At 39.6% G+C, this 25,431-nt stretch overlaps 1 protein-coding gene across 2 annotated transcripts; it reads left to right on the forward strand.

The window, feature by feature from the left end:
• The first annotated feature begins 626 nt into the window (after positions 1–626).
• Positions 627–23,999, forward strand: Gtf2b (general transcription factor IIB). Of its 2 annotated transcripts, none has more exons than XM_090334457.1 (7): positions 627–700; positions 5,907–6,013; positions 15,690–15,823; positions 17,974–18,120; positions 18,254–18,383; positions 20,520–20,801; positions 23,596–23,999. In XM_090334457.1, exons 1-7 carry the CDS (start codon positions 684–686, stop codon positions 23,727–23,729), a joined length of 951 nt encoding a protein of 316 aa, XP_090190583.1. In that variant the 5' UTR covers positions 627–683; the 3' UTR covers positions 23,730–23,999. The 2 variants fall into 2 exon arrangements, with proteins under 2 accessions (XP_090190583.1, XP_090190585.1); XM_090334459.1 differs by lacking the exon at positions 627–700 and adding an exon at positions 1,631–1,722.
• The last annotated feature ends 1,432 nt before the right edge of the window (positions 24,000–25,431 follow it).

Raw genomic sequence — 25,431 nt, forward strand, 5'->3', positions numbered from 1 at the left:
CCACTCTCGGGGGAAGCCCCAGATCTCTGTGCTTCACCGCAACATTGTGCTGTCACATGGTTTTGTTTCATCCCCTGCCAACTCTAAAAGGGAATGCCAGGCAGTTCCTATTACCTCTTAATACGGATGAATATGCCTAAGAATTCATAGCATGCTAGGTGATGACAGAGCTTGAATTGACACTTGCTATGGATAACCTAAACTAATTGTTCCTTTTTCTTCCAAATAACTCAGTGAGGTAGAATTAACCCTCAGGGAGTACGAAATGCAATCACACAGGCCAAACTGACTTTTTGGGTGGAAGTGCAAAGGAATGGTTAGTTGTTGAGGGTTGGGTAGGGTGGGCTTTGCTCTCTCCAAAATCCCAAGATTCCTATCTTTTGTTTTACGTCCGTTAAACTGGGACCAGCTATGGTGTGGCCCGTCTGCAGAATTCCCAGTGGCTTTTCGTTGACAAGCCCGGCAACGTCTGAATGGCAGGAAGGGAGTTAAGAAAACGCGGAGCCCACTGTGCACAGGGAACCGCCTTCTTCTTGGCCGCCCCGGCGACCCGTAGCCACGCCCGATTCCAGGACTGCGTCAGCGGGCTGACCTATAAAAGCCGGCCTCGTCGCGTCCGGCCGCCACAATCGCTTCCTGTTTTCGGCGCAGCTGTTGTTTCCTAAACCGCGGTGGCGGCGAAGATGGCGTCTACCAGCCGGTTAGTATATCGGGCTGAGCCGGGGTAGCCGAGGGGCCGGCGGCGAGCGCCGGGCACTTTCTCGGCCTCTCCCTGACGGCCACAACGACCCAGAGGTGCCGGGCGAAGGAGGCGAGGCCGCCCGGACAAAGGCCCGGGGCCGCGGGCCGGGCTGTCAGGGCGTCGCGGGGGACCGGGCCGGTCGCGCCGCCCGCGCCCCCAGCCCACACCGCTTCTGAGAGTACTTCGGCCCCCTTTTTGTTTGTAATCTCCTCCGCGTTGGCTTTCTTTTTTATTTCCTTCGTGTTTTCCTGTCTACGACCCATTGAACCCGTAGGGTCTGCAATTCCTCTTTCCCGAAAAGCGGGAAAGGGATATTTCCGGGTCGCCGGCGGTCTGACAAGCTAGGAACTGGAGAAACGTCAGCTTCGGTTGACCGGATGGGAACGATGGTCGTCATCCCAAGTAGCCCCCCCCTCCCCCGAAGTGGAAACCAGAGCCCAGTGCAAGCGTTGATTGACTTCCTACGAAAGGAACCCTCCTTCCTCCACCCCCCTCCCAGGCCCCACCCCCAGGGCAGTCTTTGGCGTGCTCCTGAAGCAAACCCATCTGCAGAAAAATGACTTTGCTGGGAAGTTTGTTTGTTAAGCTATCTTCTAATTTTTTTTTTTTAAGTGTGGCGCACTCATATCCTGAGGAAATGTATGCAGTGTCTTCAGAGACAGCCTTTAATCATGTGATCTGAAAATGCTTGCAGACCCTAATTATGTCTCTCATAATCACTGTGAGGTAGATATTAGTGCTTTTGCGTTAGCACAAAAGGAGTCATGTCAGTGTTGACCCTTCCAAAATTAGTAATCAAGTGTAGTCTTAAATTGCCTCTTCTGTTACCACACAATGGCCTCTAGTTAACTCATAATGTACTGAAAGTATCAAATTTAGTTCAGCTTCTGGAAGGCAGGGTTGGCATAGTTTTTCTGAGCCCACGATGATCTGCGCAGTTGGTTAAAAATAACCATTGGAAAACTTGTTTACAAACACAGGTTAATGTCCAGACCTAGTGAAGGGGTCTTAGCAACTTTAGCTGGTGTCTAGCTTGGAAATCACTCTTAAAAGTCATTAATGCTTTTGTACACTGAGTCCAGTGCTTTGATGTTTAATCAGTCTAGAGGAGGTTCTGCCAGGTAACATCGGGTCAGTAAGTAGGAAACAGCAGTTTCTTCCTATTTGATGCTGCTTAAAGTTCTTTCATAGAAGTAAACCTGGAAGGTCAATGTGGTCATATATAGATGCAGTCTTTGCATATTATAGAGGACAGTTTTGTTAGTAAAGGATAAGTTGCCACAGTTAAATAGTACACAGGAAATTTACTGGCTAGAGTATTTTCATTCAAAAAAAGTTTTAAATAAAAATCTTTGGGCAGGGGCTAGGAGTTTGGCCTAGTGGTAGAGTGCTTACCTAGCATGCATGAAGACCTGGGTTCAACTCCTCGGTACCACATGCATAGCAAAAAGCTGGAAATGGTGCTGAGGCTCAAGTGGTAGAGCTCTAGCCTTGAGAAAGTTCAAGGACAGTGCTCAGGCCCTGAGCTCAAGCCCAGGACTGGCAAAAAAGTCTTTGGGCATTTAAATGTTTAGTGTATGTGTTCTTGCAACTACTCATTTCTCAAGTTTTTCTGTCAGGGAGAAAGAAGACTGGTAAATACCACACTTCTGTGTTTAGTATTTCTTCCTCCCAAGGATTATGTACAGTTAACAGGTTTTGAAACTGCCTCAGGTTCTCACAGACATGGTTTGGTTCAAAATCTAAGTCTACTATTTTTGCCATGACTAGATAAATCATTTTCTGAGGTAGTCCTTTAAGAGGAGATAAAGTCCTCTTTTAGGACTATTGTGAAGATTGATCACAATAAATGTAGACTTTTTTTGTGTGTGGGGGGGGCGGTCATGAGGCTTGAACTCTGAGCCTGGGTGCTTAGCTTTTGAGCTCAAGGCTACTGCCCTTCCTCTTGAACCACTTTCCATTTTCTAGTGGTTAATTGGAGAGTCTCGTGGACTTTAGTGCCCGGGGTTGGCTTTAAACTTGGATCCTCAGATCTCAGCCTCCTGAGTAGCTAGGGTTACAGACATGAGCCACCGGCTTAAATGTAGACTTTTTCTTTTCTTTCTTTTTTTTTTTTTTTTTGCCAGTCTTGGGCTTGAGCTCAGAGCCTAAGCACTGTTCTTGGACTTTATCAAGACTATAGCTCTACCGCTTGAGCCTCAGCATCACTTCCAGAGGAATGGAACCTGGGTCTTCGTGCAAGTTAGGCGGGCACTCTACCACTAGGCCAAACTCCCGGCCCCTTAAATGTAGACTTTCAAGAAGCATAATGGGTACCCAGTAAATGCTAGCCATATAATGAGGTTTGTGATTATTTGGCTTCTTGCTAGTCTTAAATTGTTTTAATACCAGTTAGGGGATTTTCTCCATCTCTTCTCCATTGTTTCTCTAGTCCTATCATTCCATTCCCACTTCTTCCTTTATATTTGTGGATAACTTGATTAAAAAGTGACAACTTTAACATAGTTTCATTTTATTTTTGATCTATAATAAAGGTATAAAAGGCTATAACAATAAAAGTAGTCTGTCTTTATCTCCCAGACATCTCATTTCCTCCTAGCAGCCTTTGTTACCATTTCTTGGTGTTTCTCAGTGGCTTTTAACAAATTTGTTTCTAGGTTTAACTTCTTTTCCACCAAAAGAGTGGTCTAATGTAAACTTCGTTTGCTCTCTTGATCTTTGCCTTTGTGTGAAGTTAGCACAAATATAATTACACACAGTTCATTTATAAGGTGAGTACATAAACATAGCTACTACGTAGGTCCAATCCAATGCCACTTGTAGTCAGTCTCCCTTGTGTCCTCAGCCATTAACACGAGAGATTTGTTTTGAGCATTTGAAAGGTTTTCTACTGTCTATTAGGAAACTGGAGGAGATGCATTCATGTACCTAGATTTTACTTTCTCAGTTTCTCATCAAGTACTTTATCACTTACCATGTCTTAGGATAACTTTAGTAGTGACAAAAGATATCAATCTTTGTGTACAGTTTGTTCCCTGTAACTTCCTATTTTACCCACTTGTAATAATAAGATATTTTTCATATAAAAACACAAGTCTATTGTGTTTTTCATAATTTAACATTTTTGTAACATTGGATAAATAGGAATACAAAGCAACATTTGCCCCCCCCCACTTACATAAACTTCAGTAATATGTAAATTTAATTTTTTGTTGTTATTGTTGTTTGGTTTTTTTGTCTGTCAGGGGGCTTTAACTCCAGGGGTCTTCAACTCGGGCCTGGGTGCTGTCCCTGAGCTCTTCAGCTCAGGCTACTGGCCTACCCCTTGAGCCACTTCCAGTTTCTCTAGTAGTTAATTGGAGGTAAGAGTCTCACAGTCTCGGCTGACTTTGAACCTCCTGCGTAGGATTATAGGCATGAGCCACTGTGCCTGGCTGGTAATTCATATTCTGAATTGTACTTGCTGGCCTAAAAAACTTGTTTTGAGTAGTAATAACTGTCTAGGAACCATTTCAATCAATTGACGTGTATTGCTTCACATAAATTTTAGGAAAGGATTTTTTTTTTTTTTTTTTTTGCTTGTCCTGGGGCTTGAACTCAGTCAGGGCACTATCTCTGAGCATTTGTGCTCAAGGCTAGCACTCTGCCACTTGAGCCACAGTGTCATTTTCATTTTGGGGGTGGTAGTAATTGGAGATGAGAGTCTTGTTGACATTTCTGTCTGAGTGGGCTTTGACCATGATCTTCAGATCTCAGCTTCCTGAAGATTATAGGCATGAACCAGCAGTGTGTGGTTGGAAAAGGACTTATTTTTCCATGATAATAATTACTTGTGGTCTGACATATACCTCTTAGAAATAAGAGTGTTTGCTTTTAGTGCTGGTTTTTAAGGCTCTTCCTCAAACGGTTTCATTAATGAAGTTTAATTGAAGAAATTATTAATATTACAAATATATTAAATGGGTTACAGTTTGGTTTTGGCCGCATGAGTATTTGAAGTCAAACCTTCACAATTTCCAGGCAGGTGCTCTACCACTTGAGCTGTGGCTCCAACTGAATAAATTGACTTTAAATTTATTTAGGTTTTTTTTTTTTTTTTTTTTTTTTTTGCCAGTCCTGGGGCTTGAATTCAGGGCCTGAGCACTGTCTTTGTCTTGAGCCACAGCAACACTTCTGGCTTTTCTATGTTTATGGTACCTAGGAATCAAACCCTGGTCTTCATGCATCCTAGATAAGCACTCTACCACTAGGCCAAACTCCTGGCCTATTTAGTTTTTTTTCCCTTCTTTCCTTCTTTTCCTCCATTTTCTTTAAAATTTTCAGTACGGTTTCTGTTGCCTAGGCTAGTCTGAAATTTCTGAGTTCAAATGATGCTTTCTACCACAACCTCACAGTTGCTCAGACTTACTGGCACATGTCACCATACCTGGCAGAGCCATTTTCTGAATGCTAAAACCTCAGTTCCAAGTTGACTGAAATCTGTAGGTCTTAAATTCAGCAGATCTGTTACCTTCAGTTTCACTTATATATATACTATATTCCATGTACTATTTTAAATCTGCTATTCAGGTAACAAGTAGAAAAAAATAACACATGTCAACGTTTCTGACCAGAGAAGTGATAGCCCAAACCAGATATATGTAAATGCCTTTGGTGGTATAGGTAGTATAGTCATTATTACACTAACATTTTTAAAAAATGTTAATATTGGGGCCTGGAGTTTGGCCTAGTGGTAAAGTGCTTGCCTAGCATGCACGAAGACCCGGGTTCAATTCCTCGGTACCACATACATAGAAAACCCCGGAAGTGGTGCTGAGGCTCAAGTGGTAGAGCTCTAGCCTTGAGAAAGTCCAAGGACAGTGCTCAGGCCCTGAGCTCAAGCCCAGGACTGGCAAAAAAAAAAAAAAAAAAGTTAATATCTTGTTAAGAGAAGAAACACTTGTTTTCTACTTAAAAGTCTCCTTCTCTGCAAACTGATAATCCTAATAAAAATAATCCCAGTGGAATCTACTCACTAATTAGTAACTAGAATTTGATGTTTACTTTGAAATTTTAGCTTAAATATGTTAAAGTGTTGGAAAAGCATTAAATTCTTTTTTCCCTAGAAGACTTTTGTTAAATGTTGGTTCGGTGGATATAAAAATACAATTCTTTTTTTATTTAGTTTGGATGCTCTCCCAAGAGTCACATGTCCAAACCATCCAGATGCAATTTTAGTAGAGGACTACAGAGCTGGTGATATGATCTGTCCTGAATGTGGCCTGGTTGTAGGTAAGTAGATATTACAGTTTGAAGTTTCCATTTAGGATGCTTCACTTTTGTATATCATATAGTGTATTTTAATGAACACTTTGACTTCTTACAAGTAGTTCACATTTATGTATAAATAAGCTAGGCACAATGTCTCATGCCTGTAATATCAGCTACATACCAGCTGCACAAGAGGCAGACAGAGATTGTGAAGATTAATGTTCAGAGCTAACTCAGGCAAAAAATTTAACTGAGATCCCATCTCAATAAACCAAAGCATGGTATGGGATCTGCTATATGGAGGCATAGTAGGAAAATATCTGAGTCTACCCCTCCCCCCCAACAAAAGCAATATACCCTATCAGAAAAATAACTAAGGTAAGAAAGAGCTGAGGCATGGCTCAAGTAGTATAGCACATGCATAGAAAGCATGAAGTCCTGAGTCCAAACTCTAGTATTGGGAATTGGGGCAGGGCAGGGCAAGGCATTGAAGACTATGATAATTATTTACATTTTCCAGTAACAACTATTTTGTACGCAGTATTTTAAATTTATTCTATTATTTAGACTATATTGTCAACGATGAACTTCACTCTTGCTGTGAACTTTTTTTAAAAAAATAAAAGCTGAATATTCCTGAATTGACATACAATAATTTGATAGCTTAGCAGTGTTGTTGCTCTTCTTTTGAGTTTGAGACCAAGATTGAGTCATTTACTTGGACTACTACTGTTACAACAATTATACTACTATTGAATTCGGTTTTGCTGCAGACTTACTAATATTTTTGAGTGAAATGCTAATGAATCCTATTTTGCAGGGAAAAAAATAGTGTTTATTTGTGAATCCCACACAACGGTAAAGTCAGTTTTGACAACAGCTAACATTTGGTCCATAAGTAATGTGAACTTGCTTTTTCTTTCTTTTTTTGTTTTTTGTTTTTGTTTTGTTTTTGTTTTGCCAGTTCTGGGGCTTGAACTCAGGGCCTGAGCTCTGATGTCCCTGAGCTCAAGGCTAGTGCTCTACTACTTGAGCCACAGTGCCATTGGTGGCTTTTTCTGTTTATGTGATACTGAGGAATCAATCCCAGGACTTCATGCATTCTAGGCAAGTACTCTACCATTAAGACACATTCCCAACCTGGTGAACTTGTGTGTGTGTGTGTGTCTGTGTGTGTGTGTGTGTGTGTGTAATGCTTTTCTGGTAATTTCCAATTTTTGTAGCTTTTTTTGGTCAGTCCTGAGCTTTATCTCAGGGCTTGAGCACTGCCCTCGTGTTTTCTCAAGGCTAGAGGTCTACCACTTGAGCCACAGCACCACCCCTGGCTTTTTCTATGTATGTGGTACTGAGGAGTGGAACCTGGGTCTTTGTGCATGCTAAGTAAGCACTCTACCACTAGGCCAAACTCCCAGTCTTTTGTAGCTTTTTGAAAAGGTTATTAACTATTCCAAATGTTAATAGTTATTTAACTTTTCCTCTTCCATTCAGTATGAATTTTCAACATATGAAATGTCTATCATATTAGCTATCTCATATTATAGTGACTCTTAAGATACTGGTACTGACTTTAAACAGAAATAATTTTCAAAGCAACTTTCTGTTGATTCCATGAAACTACAGTTCTACTAGCATTGGTTTTATTAGTTTGTTCGTTTGTTTGTTTGTTTGTTTGCCAGCCATCCAGTCCTGGGGCTTGAACTCAGGGCTTAGGCACTTTCCTTAGCCTAGAACTCAAGGCTAGCACTCTACCACTTTAGCCACAGTGCCACTTCTGGCTTTTTGTTTATGTGGCACTGAGGAATCAAGCCCAGGGCTTCCTGGAGGCTAGGCAAGCACTCTACCACTAAGCCATATTCTAAGCTAGCACTGTTCTTGTGGGTGTCTCCCTCCTATCAAATTTTACAAGTATAATCGTGACATTGATGATGATGCATTATATGCATTAACTGACATGTTGAATTGAAGCCCCTTTGTTCAACTATTTCAAGATAATTATATAAGTAAATATTTTTAATATATTTTTATTGTAATTAATAGAAAGGTTACATTATATTCACCAGATAGAAGGTGTATTACTTCATATACATTGATACCCTTTCTCATATATAAGTAAATATTTTTAAAAGCAAAAAAAATAACAATAGGTGGTGGTATAATCATATTTGGATCTCCATTGCTCTTAATATAACTAGGAGACAATGTTTTACAGACTTAGGCTTAGCTTTAGTAGTTAATAAAATGTATATCTGAAAATGGAAGCGGCAAAGGGTGAGCAGATGCAGCAGTTGTACTTAGAATGTTGAGAAAGAAATGTACAACATGTGGGTAGAGATGGGATCGAGAAACTGGGAGAGAGCAAAGGAAGGGATGATATTGCCCAAAAGAAATATATTCATTACCTGACTGATGAAATGGTAATCCCTTCATATATTGCCTAACAATAAAAATTTTCCTCCCTCCATAATGGCAAGTTAATTTGTAAAACATATAGTATAAGTTTAGTGTAAGAGTCTACACATGTGTTTTGGAAATAATTATTTGTGCCTGAGATTCCACTTTCTATAGCTAGTCAGTTACAACATGTGTTTGACTAATTGCTGTGAATTAACATATTTAATACTCGTAGTAATTAACTGCTTTTTAAAGAGAAAAGACTGAATTTAATTTAATATGGCTAAGTTGCATCTTAAAAAATCATTAATATTTCCTTTCAATTTCTTGCTTTGGCACTTATTGTAATCCTCCAGATGTAGCATTCTTGCCTAATTTGTAATTTTTAATCAGGGCATAATTTTACCTTAATTGTCAGAAAATTACTAATTTTGCTTGATAAACACACTACTCTTGGAGGTTAAGTTTTTTCATTTTACAGAATGAGGAACCAAGGCTCTTAGGTAATTAGCTCAATAATCCACATGTAGAAAAGAAAAAAAGGATTCTACATCTAAGAACCATTGAGCTGGGCGCTGAGAGAGGGATAGAGAGAAGAGATGTTCTAAGCAAGCCATGTTGGTAACAGCTGTGTCACAGATCTTCTACATATGGTGAAAACAAAAGGGAGGGAAGTGGTGATTTCCTGGGGAAATTACCATTGAATTTACAGTGAGTCACAGGATTAAGAATGAGTAAAGATTTATAGAAGAAAGTCACTTTAAGTAGAGAGAAAAAAGAAACCTGTGATGTAGAATAGAAAATATTAAGGTGTGAATGGCTGAGCCTAGAATGTGTCCATTTTGAGTCTCCTCAGGTTAGATGCTACTGCAGACTCAGTTGTATCTGAGGAAAAGTTAGTTATAGGGAGATATTTGAAGAGGGAACTCACAAGGTATTTTCCTTTAGAAAACTACTGTCATCCAGATAGTAGATACACTGTTAATTTGTACAATTTTGTCTTGTGTTTTTCTTTGGGGGACAATCCTGAGCATCATAGTTATTAGACTTATATACAACTCAAGAAAATAAATTGTGACATGGTTTATTCATAGGACTGAATTAATTTTGAGTTTGTGTCAGTTTATAATATGACAACATAAATTGATACAGAGATTAGATATATTATTAACAGTATTTGTGTGTGTGTGTGTGTGTGTGTGTGTGCACACATGTGTATGCTTGGATGGTATTGGACCTTAAACTCAGTTCTTTGTCCCCTCACTTAGCTTTTTCTGCTCAAGGCTAGCATTTTACCACTTGATCTATATCTCCACTTCTGCCGTTTTGGTGGTTAATTGGACGTAAGAGTCTCGTGTATTTGTCTCCCTTGGTCCAGTTTTGAACTGAGATCCTCAGATCTTAGTTTCCCAAATAGCTCTGGTTGCCTGATTTATAGTAAGAAACCTCTTGATCAAAGTTTTCTTCAAATTAGTCTTTATTGCAGGATAGAAACATGACCCTAGATACATCCAACTCTACTTTTCACCTTGAAGTATAATGAAAAATAATGGTTGAAGGGCCGGGAGTTTGGCCTAGTGGTAGGGTGCTTGCCTAGTATGCATGAAGACCCGGGTTCAATTCCTTGGTACCACATACATAGAAAAAAGCCAGAAGTGATGCTGAGGCTCAAGTGGTAGAGCTCTAGCTTTGAGAAAGTCCAAGGACAGTGGTCAGGCCCTGAGATCAAGCCAGGACTGGCAAAAAAAAAAAAAAAAAAAAAAAAATTATGGTTGAAGGAGAAGTCTTAAAATAGCACCCCCAAATTACTTGTTTCCACAGGTTAAATTTATCTAAAAAATTAATTCAGCTTAAGACAACAGATTCTCCCCCCCTGTTTTTTTCAAAATGTTCTGATAAATTACAAATACTAAAAATATCTTGGAATAAACCAAAGCATACTTTCAAAAAACCCTAGACCAGTTTCTTGATGAAAAATGCCAAAATACAATAGATTTTACCCCAGTTACTCTTTGTCACTTGATTTTTTTTTTTTTTTTTTGTGGATCATGGGGTTTGAACTCAGCCTGGGCCCTGTCCCTGAGCTCTTCAGCTCAAGGCTGTCGCCCTGCCATTAAGCCAAAACCTCACTTCCGCATTTTCTAGAGATTAATTGGAGATGAGAGTCTCAGGTCCTTTTGTGCCTGGGCTGGCTTTGAACCTTGCAGATCTCAGCTTGTTTGAGAAGCTAGGATTATAGGTGTGAGCCATTGCACCCCCCAGCAGAACTTTTTTAAAAAAATTGATATATACATAAATACCTCTAAAATCAAATTGTTTTCTATTTGTCACTAAAAGAGCACTGATAAACTGTTTAGTGCTATTTTGTATTCCCTTCTCTGGGAGGGAATACATGATACGATGGTATTATACCTGCTCCACTGACTGAAGTTAAGCTTGATTTTTCTAGTCTAGTTTTGTCCAGTGCATGTAAGTGGAGAGGTTAATGTCATTTTGTGTCAGAAGCCATAAATCAGTGCATAATTCACTGTGTAGCCTTCTTTTTTGATATGATGGTGACTAGCAATATCTCAGGTGGTAGAGATTTAATCACTTTGAATAATGGTAGCCTAGAAGTCCCTGTGTACCTGTGTCCATGTAATATGAATAAGTAATTTCATTTTACATATATGCCATTTATATGACATGATAAACATGACATGTGACATATGTTATAAAACGAAAATTTCTTATTCATATTGCATGGACACACACACACACACACACACACACACACACATATATACACATACACACAGTATCTAAAAAGAAAACCACTGTGGGCCTGCAAGTTTGGCCTAGTGGTAAAGTGCTTGCCTACCATGCACAAAGACCCAGGATTTGATTCCTTGGTGACACGTACATAGAAAAGCCAGGAGTGTGCTGTGGCTCAAGTGGCAGAGCGCTAGCCTTGAGAAAAAAAACCAAGGACAGTGCCCAAGCCCTGAGTTCAAGCCCCAGGACTAGCCAAAAAATAAAAGAAAGAAAAAAGACAGTCACTGTGGTCTGCAAAGATAATATTGAACAAACTTAACAATTCTTTGTTTTTTTTTTTTTATTTTGTTTTGTTTTTTTTTTTGCCAGTCCTGGGCTTGAGCTCAGAGCGTGAGCACTGTCCTTGGACTTTCTCAAGGCTAGAACTCTACCACTTGAGCCTCAGCACCACTTCCGGCTTTTTCTATATATGTGGTACCAAGGAATCGAACCTGGGTCTTCGTGCATGCTAGGCAAGCACTTTAACCACTAGGCCAAACTCCCAGCCCAACAATTCTTTGTTGTTGTTGTTGGTGGTGGTAGTGGTGGTCATGGTAATGGAGCTTGAACTCTGGGCATTGTCCCTGAGCTCTTCAGCTCAAGGCTGTGTGCCACATTGCTATTTCTGGTTTTCTGGTGCTTAATTGGAGATAAAGAGACTCATGGACTTTTGTGTCTGGGCTAGCTTTGAATTGCTATCCTCAGAATTCAGCCTCCTGAGTAGCTGTGATTACAAGAGTGAGCCACTGGTGCCCCACTTCAAATAAGATTTTTTAAAAAGAGCTGGGCACCGTGGCTCATGCCTAAAATCCTACTCAGGAGGCTGAGATCTGAGGATCAAGGTTCAAAGCCAGCCCTGGCACAAAAGGACCTGAGACTTATCTCCAATTAATCTCTAGAAAATGGGAAGTAGGGCTGTGGCTCAAGGGTAGGGGGGTAGCCTTGAGCTGAAACCCTCAGGGACAGCACGCAGGCCCGTAATTCAAGCCCCATGAACAACAACAACAAAAGATTTTTAAAAAAGGAAAAACATCAATACTTGCCTGAACTCAGGGCCTAGGTACTGTCCCATGGAAAGTGGCTGTATGGCTCAAAGTGGTAAAGTGCTAGCCTTGAATACAAAAGCTCAGAGACAGTACATAGACCCTGAGTTGAAGTGCCACAACTGACCAAAAAAAAAAATGCTGTTGTGCTCATGATAGGATAGCATGTCATGAAAATGATCTCTTCAGTGAGCTCTGAGACAGGCTTGTTTGTTAGTATTCTAGTAAAGTTATAGTGCATAGACAGATTTTAGGATACTTTTTAAGGGTTTTGTTTTGTTTTGTTTGGCAATTGTGGTGCTTGAACTCTGGGCCTGGATGCTGTCCCTGAGCTCTTCAGCTCAAGGCTGCCCTTTGAGCCACAACGCCACTTTCTAGTCTCATGTTCTTTAGTGCCTGGGCTGACTTTGAACTGTAATCCTCAGATCTCAGCCTCCTAAGTAGCTAGGATTACAGGAGTGAACCACCATGCCCAGCTTTAAGTTTTTAAAGTTAATTAGAATTGCTTCTCAAATTAGTGGTTGTCTTTTGAGGATGACGTCTATGATTGTCGTACCTTCTGAACCTTTTTCTCCTTACTTTTTGGGTCAACTGATGCTACATGATATGTTTAAATTTTCAGTTTTCTTCCACTGATCTCTCTGCTTTTGCTTTCCTTGACTCTTCTCATTGTACGTAGAGATGGCAGATGAATCTCCCCTCTCTCTTATCTCAGTTCCATTGTGACATAGATGTTAAGCAGCTTACTCTCAGATGTCTTAGCTGATCAAAGAAAATTGAATTTATCCAACGTCTTTGAGAATTAATCATTCTGTTTTGTTTTCTTAAAAATATATCACTAATATTAGGGCTGGGAGTTTGGCCTAGTGGTAGAGTGCTTGCCTGGCATGCATGAAGACCTGGGTTCGATTCCTTGGTACCACATACTTAGAAAAGGCCAGAAATGGTGCTGAGGCTCAAGTGGTAGGGTTCTAGCCTTGAGAAAAATCCAAGGACGGTCCTTAGGCCCTGAGCTTAAGCCCAGGATTGGCAAAATAAATAAATAAATGCAGATTAAAATTTAAAATTGATGCCTTTTATCAGCTCCCCGAAAAGGGCTTTTTAAAAAAAATTTTCATAGCAGTAAACAGGTAGTATTAAACACTTATTTAGAACTATATTAAGCACTTTACATGCAAATTCACTTGTTAATCGTTAAAATATGAAGTTATTGATGAAGGCTAAAGCTTAGAAAGTGATGTCATTTAAATGAAGTAATTCATCCAAGGCTGAGCAGCAAATAACATAGATGACTCTTGTAACCATCATACTAACTGACTGTCAGTACCATAACTTTTTATAATTGCTGAAGTAATTTCTACCATCCTTTCTCCTTTCTGATTGTAGTATATCAGCAAAGATGAAAATGTTGTGCTTTCTGCTTTCATTTTTATTTATTTATTAAAGAATTTATTAACATTGATTTTTTTCATCATATTTCAAATGTCATGTTTAACAAATAAGTATTCAGGATCTGCTTTCATTTTTATGGCAGCTTATTGAAAGATCTTATGACTTATAAATTCAGTATAAAATAGACTCTGGAATCTGATTACATCGAGGGCAAGTGGTGTGATCCTCAATAATTAGTGTCATTTGTAAAGTGGCAATGAGAATGTTACTTATCCTTAATATAAGGGCTGTGAGGATTAAATGAGAGCACTTAATATGTAAGTGTTCAGTGTTACTTCCTTTGCATGCTGAAGGTATCACCAGACATTTAGCTTTTCTCCCAGTGTAGTCATCCGTATCATTTACTCATGTTCTTTGTTTTGCTTAGTTGCTTTCTCTGTTCAGAAGAAAAGTTTCTTGTCTGGCGTGTTCCTGATTGTAGGTTTAAGGTTTTTTTTAGATAAATTATTTGCCTCTGTTTTTCATCAAGTAGTATGAAATGTAAGGTTAGACTTCCTTTTTTCCCCCAGTCTTGGGGCTTCAACTAAGGGGCCTTTAACTAAGGGGCCTGGGTATTGTCCCTGAGCTGCTTTTGCTCAAGGCTAGCACTCTACCACTTGAGCCACAGTCCACTTCTGGTTTTTCTGTTTATGTGGTGCTGAGGAATGGAACCCAGGGCTTCTTTTGCATGCTAAGTAAGCACTCTACCCCTAAGCCACATTCCCAGCCCCCTTTAGGCACCATATATATATATATATACATATATATATAATTTTTTTGGGGGGGGGCCAGTCCTGGGGCTTGGACTCAGGGCCTGAGTACTGTCCTTGGGCTTTCTTAAGGCTAGTGCTCTTCCACTTGAGCCACAGCACCATTTCTGGCTTTTCTGTGTATGTGGTACCGAAGAATGGAACCCAGATCTTTGTGCATGCTAGGCAAGCACTCTACCACTAGGCCAAACTTTAGGCCCCTAGGCTTATATTTTAGAAAGCATTCCCTATACGTACTTGATGATTACATGTGTTAATCTAAATGTTTTCTGTTTTTTTCTCCCCAAGTTGAAAACAGTGATTGGTGTTACTCTGAATGTTTTGATTTTTTTTTCACCATGTTGTTTTATACCAAACTTGAATCTGAATCACTATTATATATATAAAAAAAAACTTTTCCTTATATAAGAATAGCTTTATTAGCTGGATGCTGGTGACTCATTGCTTATACTATTAGCTGATCTAGAGGCTAAGATCAGAGGATCATGGCTGGAATCGAGCTGGAGCAAGAACATCTGTGAGATACTTATCTCCAGTTAGATACCAAAAAATCCAGAAGTGGAGCTATGGCTCTAGTGGTAGAACATAGCCTTGAGCAAATAAAGCTCAGATATTGTACCTACTCCCTAAGTTCAAGCTCCAGGACTTGCTTGTTTGTTTCTTGGTGCTGACTCCAAGGCTTGGCTTAACAATTGACTCTCTAGCACTTGAGTAAAACTTCCATTCCTTCTGTTTGATTGAGATAAGATGTGTAGCCAGGTTGGCCTTGAACTAAATTCTCCTAGCTCATCTTCCATTGAGTACAATTATAGGCACATACCACACTGTACCTAGCCTTCTTTTTGCTTAATTCTCTTCTTTCTAAATGTTAGAATATGAATAATCATAGCATATGGTTTAAAAAGAATTAATATTGGACTGACTGGAAAGAATGCTCTAGGTCAAAGGTTTGAATTATAAAACTTAAGCTGGAACCTGGATGTCCACGTTGAAATTTCCTGGGAGAAGAACTGAGTTAAGGGTGTTAGAGGTACTAGGTAAGTTCCCCCCCCCTTTTTTTTTTTACCTCAATCTGTGTGCTGTCCTTGGGCTTTTTCAAGGTGAGTGCTCTACCACTGGAGCCACAATACCGCTAGCTTTTTCTGTGTGTTACCAAGGAATCAAACCCAGGGCTTTATGCATGCTAAGCAGGCACTCTACCACTAGGGCACACGCCTGGCCAGTAAATTCTGTCTTGACTAGATGATTGGATGTGTGCTTATGTTTTAGGTGACCGGGTCATTGATGTGGGATCTGAATGGAGAACTTTCAGCAATGACAAAGCAACAAAAGATCCATCTCGAGTTGGAGATTCTCAGAATCCTCTTCTGAGTGATGGAGATTTGTCTACTATGATTGGCAAGGTAATGAATCTATTCAGCAGGAAATACCAAATACAGATTGACCAAAAATCTGGGAGTTTGGGATCTTTGCAAAAGTGCCATTCACTGCCTGCCTCCGTGGGGATTTTAATGTGGGAATATGGCCTGCCAGTACTACCATTGTGGATGATAAAGGGAGAATACCAAGTCAAAATTAAAGTTTATATCTCAGATCCTTTTCTTCATAAAGCATATGGCACAAAAGGTTGAGTTTACTATAGTCTTTTGAGTTAATATTGATATGGTCCATGAATATCAATAACATCCTGCCTTTTTTGTCCACACCAAATATTGCATAGAGATAATAAAGATCTAAGAGAAATGTAAAGTATTAATAACACATTATGCAGTTTACATTATGTGCTCAGTAAATGGTAGCAATTATATCTCACTAATTTCCCAGATAACCTGGACTTTTCAAAAACTATTATCTGAATAGAAAATAATATTGACGGTATTCTGAAGGATTAGCTAATCAAGAAAGTGTATGATCCTTTGTTTTTTACCTAGTCTGTTTAAAAAATATGAAAACGATTGATTATAATTTTCATGTTCTAGTTATATATTAGAGTTGCAAAATATAGTACAGACTAGGCTTAAAATATATAACATTATATATTTACTTACTTGAAAAAAATATCTTCAAGTAAGTTATATTTGTCCTGTTAAGCCATACAACATGGAAAAAATATATTACAGACATTTTAAAAAATGTAGTATTCCAATTGATAGTGAGACTTTTTTTTGATGCTTAATTGCTTTCAATAGGAACAATTCAAAAACAAATGTATAAGAAAACTCCAGAGGGTTCAAATGTATAATCCTTGATACTCATGAGTCTGAGATCTGAGGATTGCAATTTGAAGCCAGCCAGAGCTTGGAAGTCTGAGACTCCTATATCCAATTAACCACCAAAAAGTTGGAAGTGGAACTGTGCCTCAAAGTGTTAGAGGACAAACTTTGAGCAAAAAAAGCCCTTGGTATGGGGCTGAGAGTTTGGGCTAGTGGTAGAGTGCTTGCCTAGCAATACATGAAGACCTGGGTTCGATTCCTCAGTACCACATACATAACAAAAAGCCAGAAATTGTGCTGTGGCTCAAGTGGTAGAGCTCTAGCCTTGAGAAAGTCCATGGAAAGTGCCCGGGTCCTGAGTTCAAGGCCTAGGAATGGCAAAAAAAAAAAAAAAAAAAAGCCCTGATGCCAACACCAAAAATAACAAAGAGGTTAGGCTTTAGTGGCTCACCTATAATCAATCCTAGCTATTCAGAAGGCTGAGATCTGAAGACTTGTGATTCAAAGTCAGCCTGGGCAAGAAGGTCCGCAAGAAATTCTTCTTTTTTGTGTGTGTGGCGGGGGGGTCATGGGGCTTGAACCCTGGGCCTGGGCACTGTCGCTGAGCGCTTCAGCTACCACCCTATCCTTGAGCCACAGCCTCACTTCCTGTTTTCTAGAGATTAATTGGAGATTAAAAAGTCTCACAGCTTAGTAGTACTGGTTTTGTAGTGTTTGTAATGCCTGGGCTGGCTTTGAACCATGATCCTCAGGTCTCAGCCTCCTGTAGCTAGAGTCACAGGTGTGAGCCACCAAGCCCATCTATTTTTTTTTTTTTTTGGTCCAGTCCTGGGCCTTGAACTTGGGGCCTGAGCACTGTCGTTGGGTTTTCTCAAGGCTAGAGCTCTCCACTTGATCCAAAGCACCACTGCTGGCTTTTTCTATGTATGTGGTACAGAGGAATTGAACTCAGGTCTTCGTGCATGCTAGGCAAGCACTTTACCACTAGGCCAAACTCCCAGCCCTCTGTGAGATTCTTATCTCCACTTATAACCACTCAAAAATTGAAAGTGGCACTGTGGCTCAAGTGGTAGAGTGCTAGATTTGAGCAAAAGACCTCAGGGACAGTGCCCAGGCCTTGAATACAAGCTCCATGGCTGAAAAAAGAAAAAACAAAGATGAATAGCAGGAATGTTATCCTCATGGGAGGGGAAGAGAGCAAAAAGGGAGAGTGAAGGAAGGAGTAGAGCGCTAGCCTTGAGCACAGAGCTCCAAGACAGTGTCTAGGCTCTGAATACAAGCCACACATCCAACAAAACAAAAATGTTGTTTAAAGTTGTAAAGCATCATTTTTTATATAGGGCACAGGAGCTGCAAGCTTTGATGAGTTTGGCAATTCCAAGTATCACAATCGGAGAACAATGAGTAGTTCTGATCGAGCAATGATGAATGCATTTAAGGAAATCACTACCATGGCAGACAGAATCAACCTTCCCCGAAATATAGTTGTAAGTTCTCAACTACCTCTTTTAAGCCATTCTGACATTCTGATTTAATATAATTTAATGAACACATGAAATTTTGATATTGCAACTAATGAATAGCCTAGAGTTAATTAAACTTATTTTCTCTGTATTGAAGGATCGAACAAATAATTTATTCAAGCAAGTATATGAACAGAAGAGCCTAAAGGGAAGGGCTAATGATGCCATAGCTTCTGCTTGTCTGTACATTGCCTGTAGACAAGAAGGGGTTCCTAGGACATTTAAAGGTAAGTCTTTAGTTGTATAAAGTAAGGAACAAAAGTCTGACTCTCAGAAGGTAAGTCATGTCACCATTTGTAAGTACTATAATCTGTCAGCACACATTTGTGACTGCTTGATTGTATCCTTCCTTGACAGCATGGTAGAGTCATTTTAGTCCCTGTGAGTTGAGTATTCTTTGCTAGTAAGGTCTTTTTTTTTTTTTTTTTTTTTTTTTTTTTGCCAGTCTTGGGCTTGAGCTCATACCTGAGCACTGTCCTTGGACTTTCTCAAGGCTAGAGCTCTACCACTTGAGCCTCAGCACCACTTCCGGCTTTTTTCTATGTTTGTGGTACCGAGGAATTGAACCCGGGTCTTCATGTGTGCTAGGCAAGCACTCTAGTAAGATCTTTTGATAGACTGAGGTTTTGAAGCCTGGCATCCTGTTTATCTTACAGTAGGCCTTATGTAGTAAGTCTGCACACTTGGTGATGAAAAAGAGCTTCTACTCCTAGCACAGAGGGATCAAGTCTTGGCACCAGTGAAATTTTTTTTCTCCTGAGATGTATAATTTGCAGTTTTATACACATTAGACACGGATATCTGATGTTTTTCATTGAGTTTTTGTGCAGTTTCCCATGAATACATAACAACCTATTCATCCTGTTTTTATACTTACATTGTCACCCTTTATTAATACACTGAATATTTTTGGTTTTCTTACGATGGTATGAAAATGGTATCACCATTGTTTGTTTTACTATTTTATTCTAAAAAGAGTGTAGTGGTTGAATATTTAGAACAGCTGAGTCTGTTTTATCTCATTGAGCTATGGAGCCAGAGCCATGGCAGCAAGGATTTCATGTACACATGCCATTGTGTGGATTAGGGGGCATTCTCTTTTGTTGTTGTTAGTGATCGGCTTGTACTCTGGTCTTGGGCACTGTCCCTGAGTCCTTCAGCCCTGGGCTAGCACTGTACCACTTGAACCACAGTGTCACTTCTGGTTTTTTTGGTGGTTTATTGGAGATAAGAGTCTCACGGACTTTTGTGCCTTGGCTGGCTTTAAACCATGATTTCAGCCTCCTGAGTAACTAGGATTATAGGCATGAGGTACCAGCACCTACTAGTGGGCATTCTTTTAGTCTCATTTTCTGAGTTTTTGTTTTTGTTTTTTGCCTGTCCTCTGCTTGGGCTTAGGGCCTGAGCACTGTTCTTGGGTTTTCTTTTTTTTTTTTTTTTTGGCCAGTCCTGGGCTTGAGCTCAGGGCCTGAACACTGTCCTTGGACTTTCTCAAGGCTAGAACTCTACCACTTGAGCCTCAGCACCACTTCTGGCTTTTTTCTATGTATGTGGTACCGAGGAATCGAACCCGGGTCTTCATGCATGCTAGGCAAGCACTTTAACCACTAGGCCAAACTCCCGGCCCTTGGGTTTTCTTAATGCTAGAGCTCTACCACTTGCCACAGCATCACTTCTGGCTTTTTTTCTAAGTATATGGTACCGAGGAATCAAACCCAGGTCTTCATGCATGGTAGGCAAGCACTCTACTGCTAGGCCAAACTCCCGGTCCCTGTTGTCTTCTTTTTTTAACCAGTCTTGGGGCTTAAATTCAGGTCCCGGGTGCTGTCCCTGAGCCTCTTTCTGTTCAAGACTAGTAGTGCTCATCCAGTTGAGCCACAGAACCACTTCTAAGTTTGTTTTCTGAGCAGTTCATTGGAGATAAGAGTCTTGTAGACTTTTCTGCCTGAGCTGGCTTCAAACCTCCACGCTCAGATCTTAGCCTATTGAGTAACCAGGATTATAGGTGTGACTCACTGATGCCTGCCTCTGTTGTCTTCTTGGAACACTGCTTAAACAGATTAATGTTTAAATACCAAAGAAGTTTTGAATTAGTTGAAGAAACTTAGTTGTATAAATTAAAACTGAAGAGTCTTTAATGTTTTGAAAGATTAGGGCCTAAAGTTATCTTTAAATTATGAACATTCAAATTAACCAAGATATTTCAAATGAGCTGTATGGAACATAGTATTAAGATTGCATCTTTATGGTATGGCCGACCCTTTCGCAGCAATAGAATGAATGTATTAGAATCAGAAACAGTATATTTTTTAAATGAACTATGTATGGCTAATCTGAATTTGTTTACTTTTTTTTTCTTTTAGAAATATGTGCTGTATCACGAATTTCTAAGAAAGAAATTGGTCGATGTTTTAAACTTATTTTGAAAGCATTAGAAACCAGTGTGGATTTGATTACAACTGGAGACTTCATGTCCAGATTCTGTTCCAACCTTTGTCTTCCTAAGCAAGTGCAGATGGCAGCTACGCACATAGCCCGTAAGGCTGTGGAACTGGACTTGGTTCCTGGGAGGAGCCCCATTTCTGTGGCTGCAGCAGCGATATACATGGCCTCGCAGGCGTCTGCCGAGAAGAGAACCCAAAAGGGTAGGTTCTTTATCAAGTAGGGAGACAGTGTTTTAAGTTAAATACCCAGAACGCACAGTTTACAAGGTACCAGGCTAGTTCCTCATCATCACAACTTAAGAAAATAACTTTTGCTCTGAAGTCACCAATAACTAAAAGTGGTGCAGATGTCTTCTTGTCTTGTCTTGTCTTCTTTTTTTTCTTTTCTTTTTTTTTCTTTTCTTTCTTTCTTTCTTTCTTTCTTTCTTTCTTTCTTTCTTTCTTTCTTTCTTTCGTGATACTGGGGTTTTGGATTTGGGGCTTGGTGCTTGGTAGGCAAGGCACTTTACCACATGAGCTCCATGTCTAGTTTTTTTTTTTCTTTAGTTATATCTCAAATGAACCTCACATTATTTTCCCTTGGGACATCCTGGACTTAACTGCTTTTACTTCTTCCATTTAGCTGAGTGACAGGCATACAATACTATACCTAGCAATTTTTTTTTTTTTTAATTACCAGTCCTTGGGCTTGAATTTGGGGCCAGGGTGATTTTCCTAAGCTGCTTTTTGCTCAAGGTTAGCAATCTACCACTTGAGCCACAGCACTATTTCTTGCTTTTTTTTAGTGGTTTATTGGACTTTCCTGCCTGAGCTGGCTTCTAAATACAATCCTCAGATTTCAGCCTCTTAAGTAGCTAGGTTTAAATATGAGCTAGCTAAATATGAGCCATGGGACTTTTCCCCTTCCTTCCTCTCCCCTCCCTCCCTTTCCCAACTTCATCTTTGTAAATCTTGTTGGTCAGAGGGTTGGGCATTCTGTTTCCCTCTGGCTGGCATGTTTCTCTAGCAGTCACCACACCATAAATACGTTGGCTATCACTTTTAATATTCTGTGAAGCCCACTGTTTTTCTTCATTCTGTACAATATTTACAGTTTTTTAGGGAATATTTTAAAGTATGTAGACACAAGTAATTCAGCATTGTAGAAAGCTATTTTTAATAATCATGTAGAGGAACTTTGTGAAAATTATCCAGTAAATTTATTTTACTAGTATACATTCATAGATTGAGTGATCTTGAAAAGGAATTAAAAGAAGGCGGCGTGTGGCGGCTCATGCCTGTAATCCTAGCTACTCAGGAGGCTAAGATCTGAGGATCAAGGTTCAAAGACAGCCCAGGCACAAAAGGACCTGTTAACCTCTAGAAACGGGAAGTGGGGCTTGGCTCAAGGGGGCTTGGCTCAAGGGTAGGTTGGTATCCTTGAGCACTTCAGCTCAAGGATAGAGCCCTGGCCGAGTTCAAGCCCCATGACCCACAAAAAAAAAATTGGACAAGGGGCAGTTTGCTTTCTGTTTAAGAAAGCCATGCACGAAATTACTGACTTCAGTAATGCAACTAATGCAACCTTTTACTTCAGTTTAAGATTGTGTGTGGGTGAAAGTCATAAATGATGAAGAATAATGGTTAGAGAGAGCAAGGCAGCCAAGGACATTTTAAGTCTTTGGTTAAAATTAAGTTTACAACTGGGCAGATTGTTCTTTCATCCTTGTTGTAAAGTTTTCTAATCACTACCATAAAAATATTTACTTGGTGTATTCTGCCTTTTAGTTTTATTGTGAAGGGTTTTCTTGAAATTTAAGAAGCCTCTCTGGCAGTTGTGCTGGCCCACGCTACACTCACTTCAGTGAGACCTAGGGTGGGAGAGGCAACAGGATCCACGAGTTTGAGGCCAATCTGACAGGAAGACCCTACCTCAAAAAAAATAGTCTGTGTCCATTAAAGAGTTTCTATTCAGATAGTTATCAGTATTCTTACAAAACATAAGATAAATTAGTTAATTGTATAATGATTTGACATTCATGCAGAAAAATCAGTAAACTCAATTTTACCAAAAGACTTAAAAAGTCCTAAAAAGTAGTGGATCCATAGGGCCTAGATAGTGACATACTTAAAGAGTTCCTGGCTAGTGTTCCTTCTCTAACTTCAATCATATTTGAACTGATTGAAAAGATTTAAAATGAGTTTAAATTATATTAGGTTTAATTTTAATAAAAATTTTTTAAATTTTAATTTTTGCGCAGCTTTGATAAATTGCTCATAATAGCTAAATATTATAGTGGCAGTCCTTTAGTGGTTTACTAATCTTGACCACAAAAGCTCAGGAACAACACCCAGGCCCTGCGTTGAAGCTCTAGAACAGGTGTTCATGTGTGTGGTACACACACACAATATATATATTATGTATGAAAGAAAGAAGTACTCAGCTCAGATATCATACTCAACATTATCTCTGTAAACTCCCAGTGCCAAATCCTGAGAAATCTTCTGGAAATCCTTTTTTTTTTTTTTTGTGGGTTGTAGGGCTTGAACTTGGCCTGAGTGGTCCCTGACCTCTTCCGCTCAAGGCTACCACCCTACCCTTGGGTCTGGATGGTGTCCCTAAGCTCTTTAGCTCAAGGCTGCCACCCTACCCTGAGCCAAGCTCCACTTCCCATTTTCTGGAGGTTGATTGGAGATAAGAGTCTCAGGTCCTTTTTGTGCCAGGGCTGGCTTTAAACCTTGATCCTCAGATCTCAGCCTCTCAAGTAGCTAGGATTACAGGCATGAGCCACTGTGCCCGCCAGGCTGGAAATCTTTTAATACTAGTAACAGACCTTTGAAATATTAAGTACAAATAACACTGTATTTTTGTCACTGACATTGTCCCCTGCTTACTTGGTAGTTTATATTGTATTATCAGTGTTAAAAATCAGTATTCTGGGTTTTATCTTTCTTTTTGGTAGTAGGATAGAGGGGTAAGGGTAGGTATACTTAATACTCGTTCTTTGTCTTTTAGAAATTGGAGATATTGCTGGTGTTGCTGATGTTACAATCAGACAGTCCTACAGATTAATCTATCCTCGAGCCCCAGATCTCTTTCCTTCAGACTTCAAATTTGACACCCCCGTAGACAAACTACCACAGCTGTAAATTGAGGTAGCTAAGTTTAAAGGTCAAACTTCTGTACTTGAACTTTGTCTCTTGTACATATTCTATATACAGTGCTGGGGTTGAGACATGGTACGCATTCCAGAGCTAAATATTATTGCTTGTCATTATGAATGTATATACTAGTGAAACATATTTAATGATTTTAATTTCTTACTGAATTGGCTTTCTTTTGTAGTGATCTAGGAAACTGTATTTTGAAAAAAATGTTTGAAATTATGTAATTCTGAAATAAAACTTTTCAAAACTGAAGTTTTTGTTATAATTACATGTACTGTATAACTTATAGTTCTCATCCCAATGAATATAGCTGTGAAGGTCTTTGTTCTCCATTTTTCATATTTATATATGTGTATATATATGTATATATAACATACACATAAGTATATATGTACATATATACATATACTATATAGTTTTTTAAAATTTTAATAAAAGAGTTTTTGGAAAACCACTGTTAACATTTATAGCACGCTTTGTAATTTGAAAAGGTATGTGACATGCTGGACCTGAAAGGCACTAGCTTCTTTTTTGCCAGTCCTGGGGCTTGAACTCAGGGCCTGGGCACTGTTCTTTGACCCTTTTTGCCCAAGGCTAGTGCTCTGCCACTTGAGCCACAGTACCACTTCTGGCTTTTCTGTATATGTGATACCAAGAAATCGAACCCAGGGCTTTGTGCATGCTAGGCAAGCACTCTACCACTAGGTCACACTACCAGCCACATGTGTGTGTGTGTGTGTGTTTGTGTGTGTGTGTACATATATATATATATATTTTTTTTTTCATTAACTATTGAACAGCACAGATGGTGCTGGTAAGAAAACGACCACCAAAAAAAAGGGCAAGGGCAGCTGATCAGTTTGTGATGTTCTTATTTCATTTTGTAATCAGTATGTCTACAGTTCTTTATTCTTGTGTGGACACTTTTTGTTGTATAGATTATTTAAAATGGAAATTCCTGGTAATGGCCTAGAAATCTTTTTAGCCAGTACCTATAAATGATTGTTTTATTGTAGGTATTTTGAATATGTCTCTTTAGGGAACATGGATAGGTAGACAAGATGAGAGAAAACCAACAAAAATTTGCTGTTTACCTACCATTAGCAGATTTGTATGGGTGACTCAATCCATGTTACGATATCAGCCATTTATGACTTGGAAAGAAAGAGATTCTGGTCCACGTCTTTTCATGGCCAGCATCTTTGATCCCCAGCCCCTCCCATTCCCCTATGGACTTAGTCCCCATGGGTGGACTAAGAGCAGCAGTCCTATTGGGAGTTCCTGGTACTCTTAGGGAGACCACACAGCCCATGCTGTGAAGACTGTAGGCTGTTTTTGCAGTCACCAGAGAGCCAGAAAAACTGAAATTAAAACAGAACCAGGTAGGGGGAGGGAAATAGGGATTTCTCAAGGCTTAGGCTCTACCACTTGAGCCACAGCTCCACTTCCAGCTTTTTCTACGTATGTGGTACTGAGGAGTCGAACCCTGGTCTTTGTGCATGCTAAGCAAGCACTCTACCACTAGGCCAAACTCGTGGCCCCTCATTATTTTTAATGTTTTGTTTTGCTATTTTGATACTAAAGTTGAGAGTCTGATAGTGTGGCTCAGCATGTTTAACATGTGGTAGGCCCTTGGGTTAATCCTCAGCACTAAAAAACAAATTACTCAGTTATGAGTAAGTAG

This window comes from Megascapheus bottae, chromosome 6, assembly GCF_031878675.1.
Source record: "Megascapheus bottae isolate mThoBot1 chromosome 6, mThoBot2.hap1, whole genome shotgun sequence".
Classification (NCBI taxonomy): domain Eukaryota; kingdom Metazoa; phylum Chordata; class Mammalia; order Rodentia; family Geomyidae; genus Megascapheus; species Megascapheus bottae.

Bases quoted from the DNA above. Each gene is read 5' to 3' on its own strand.
- Gtf2b (XM_090334457.1), top strand. The intron at 18,384-20,519 runs GTAAGTCTTTAG...TTTTTCTTTTAG, and splicing joins GGTTCCTAGGACATTTAAAG to AAATATGTGCTGTATCACGA. The intron at 20,802-23,595 runs GTAGGTTCTTTA...TTTGTCTTTTAG, and splicing joins CGAGAAGAGAACCCAAAAGG to AAATTGGAGATATTGCTGGT.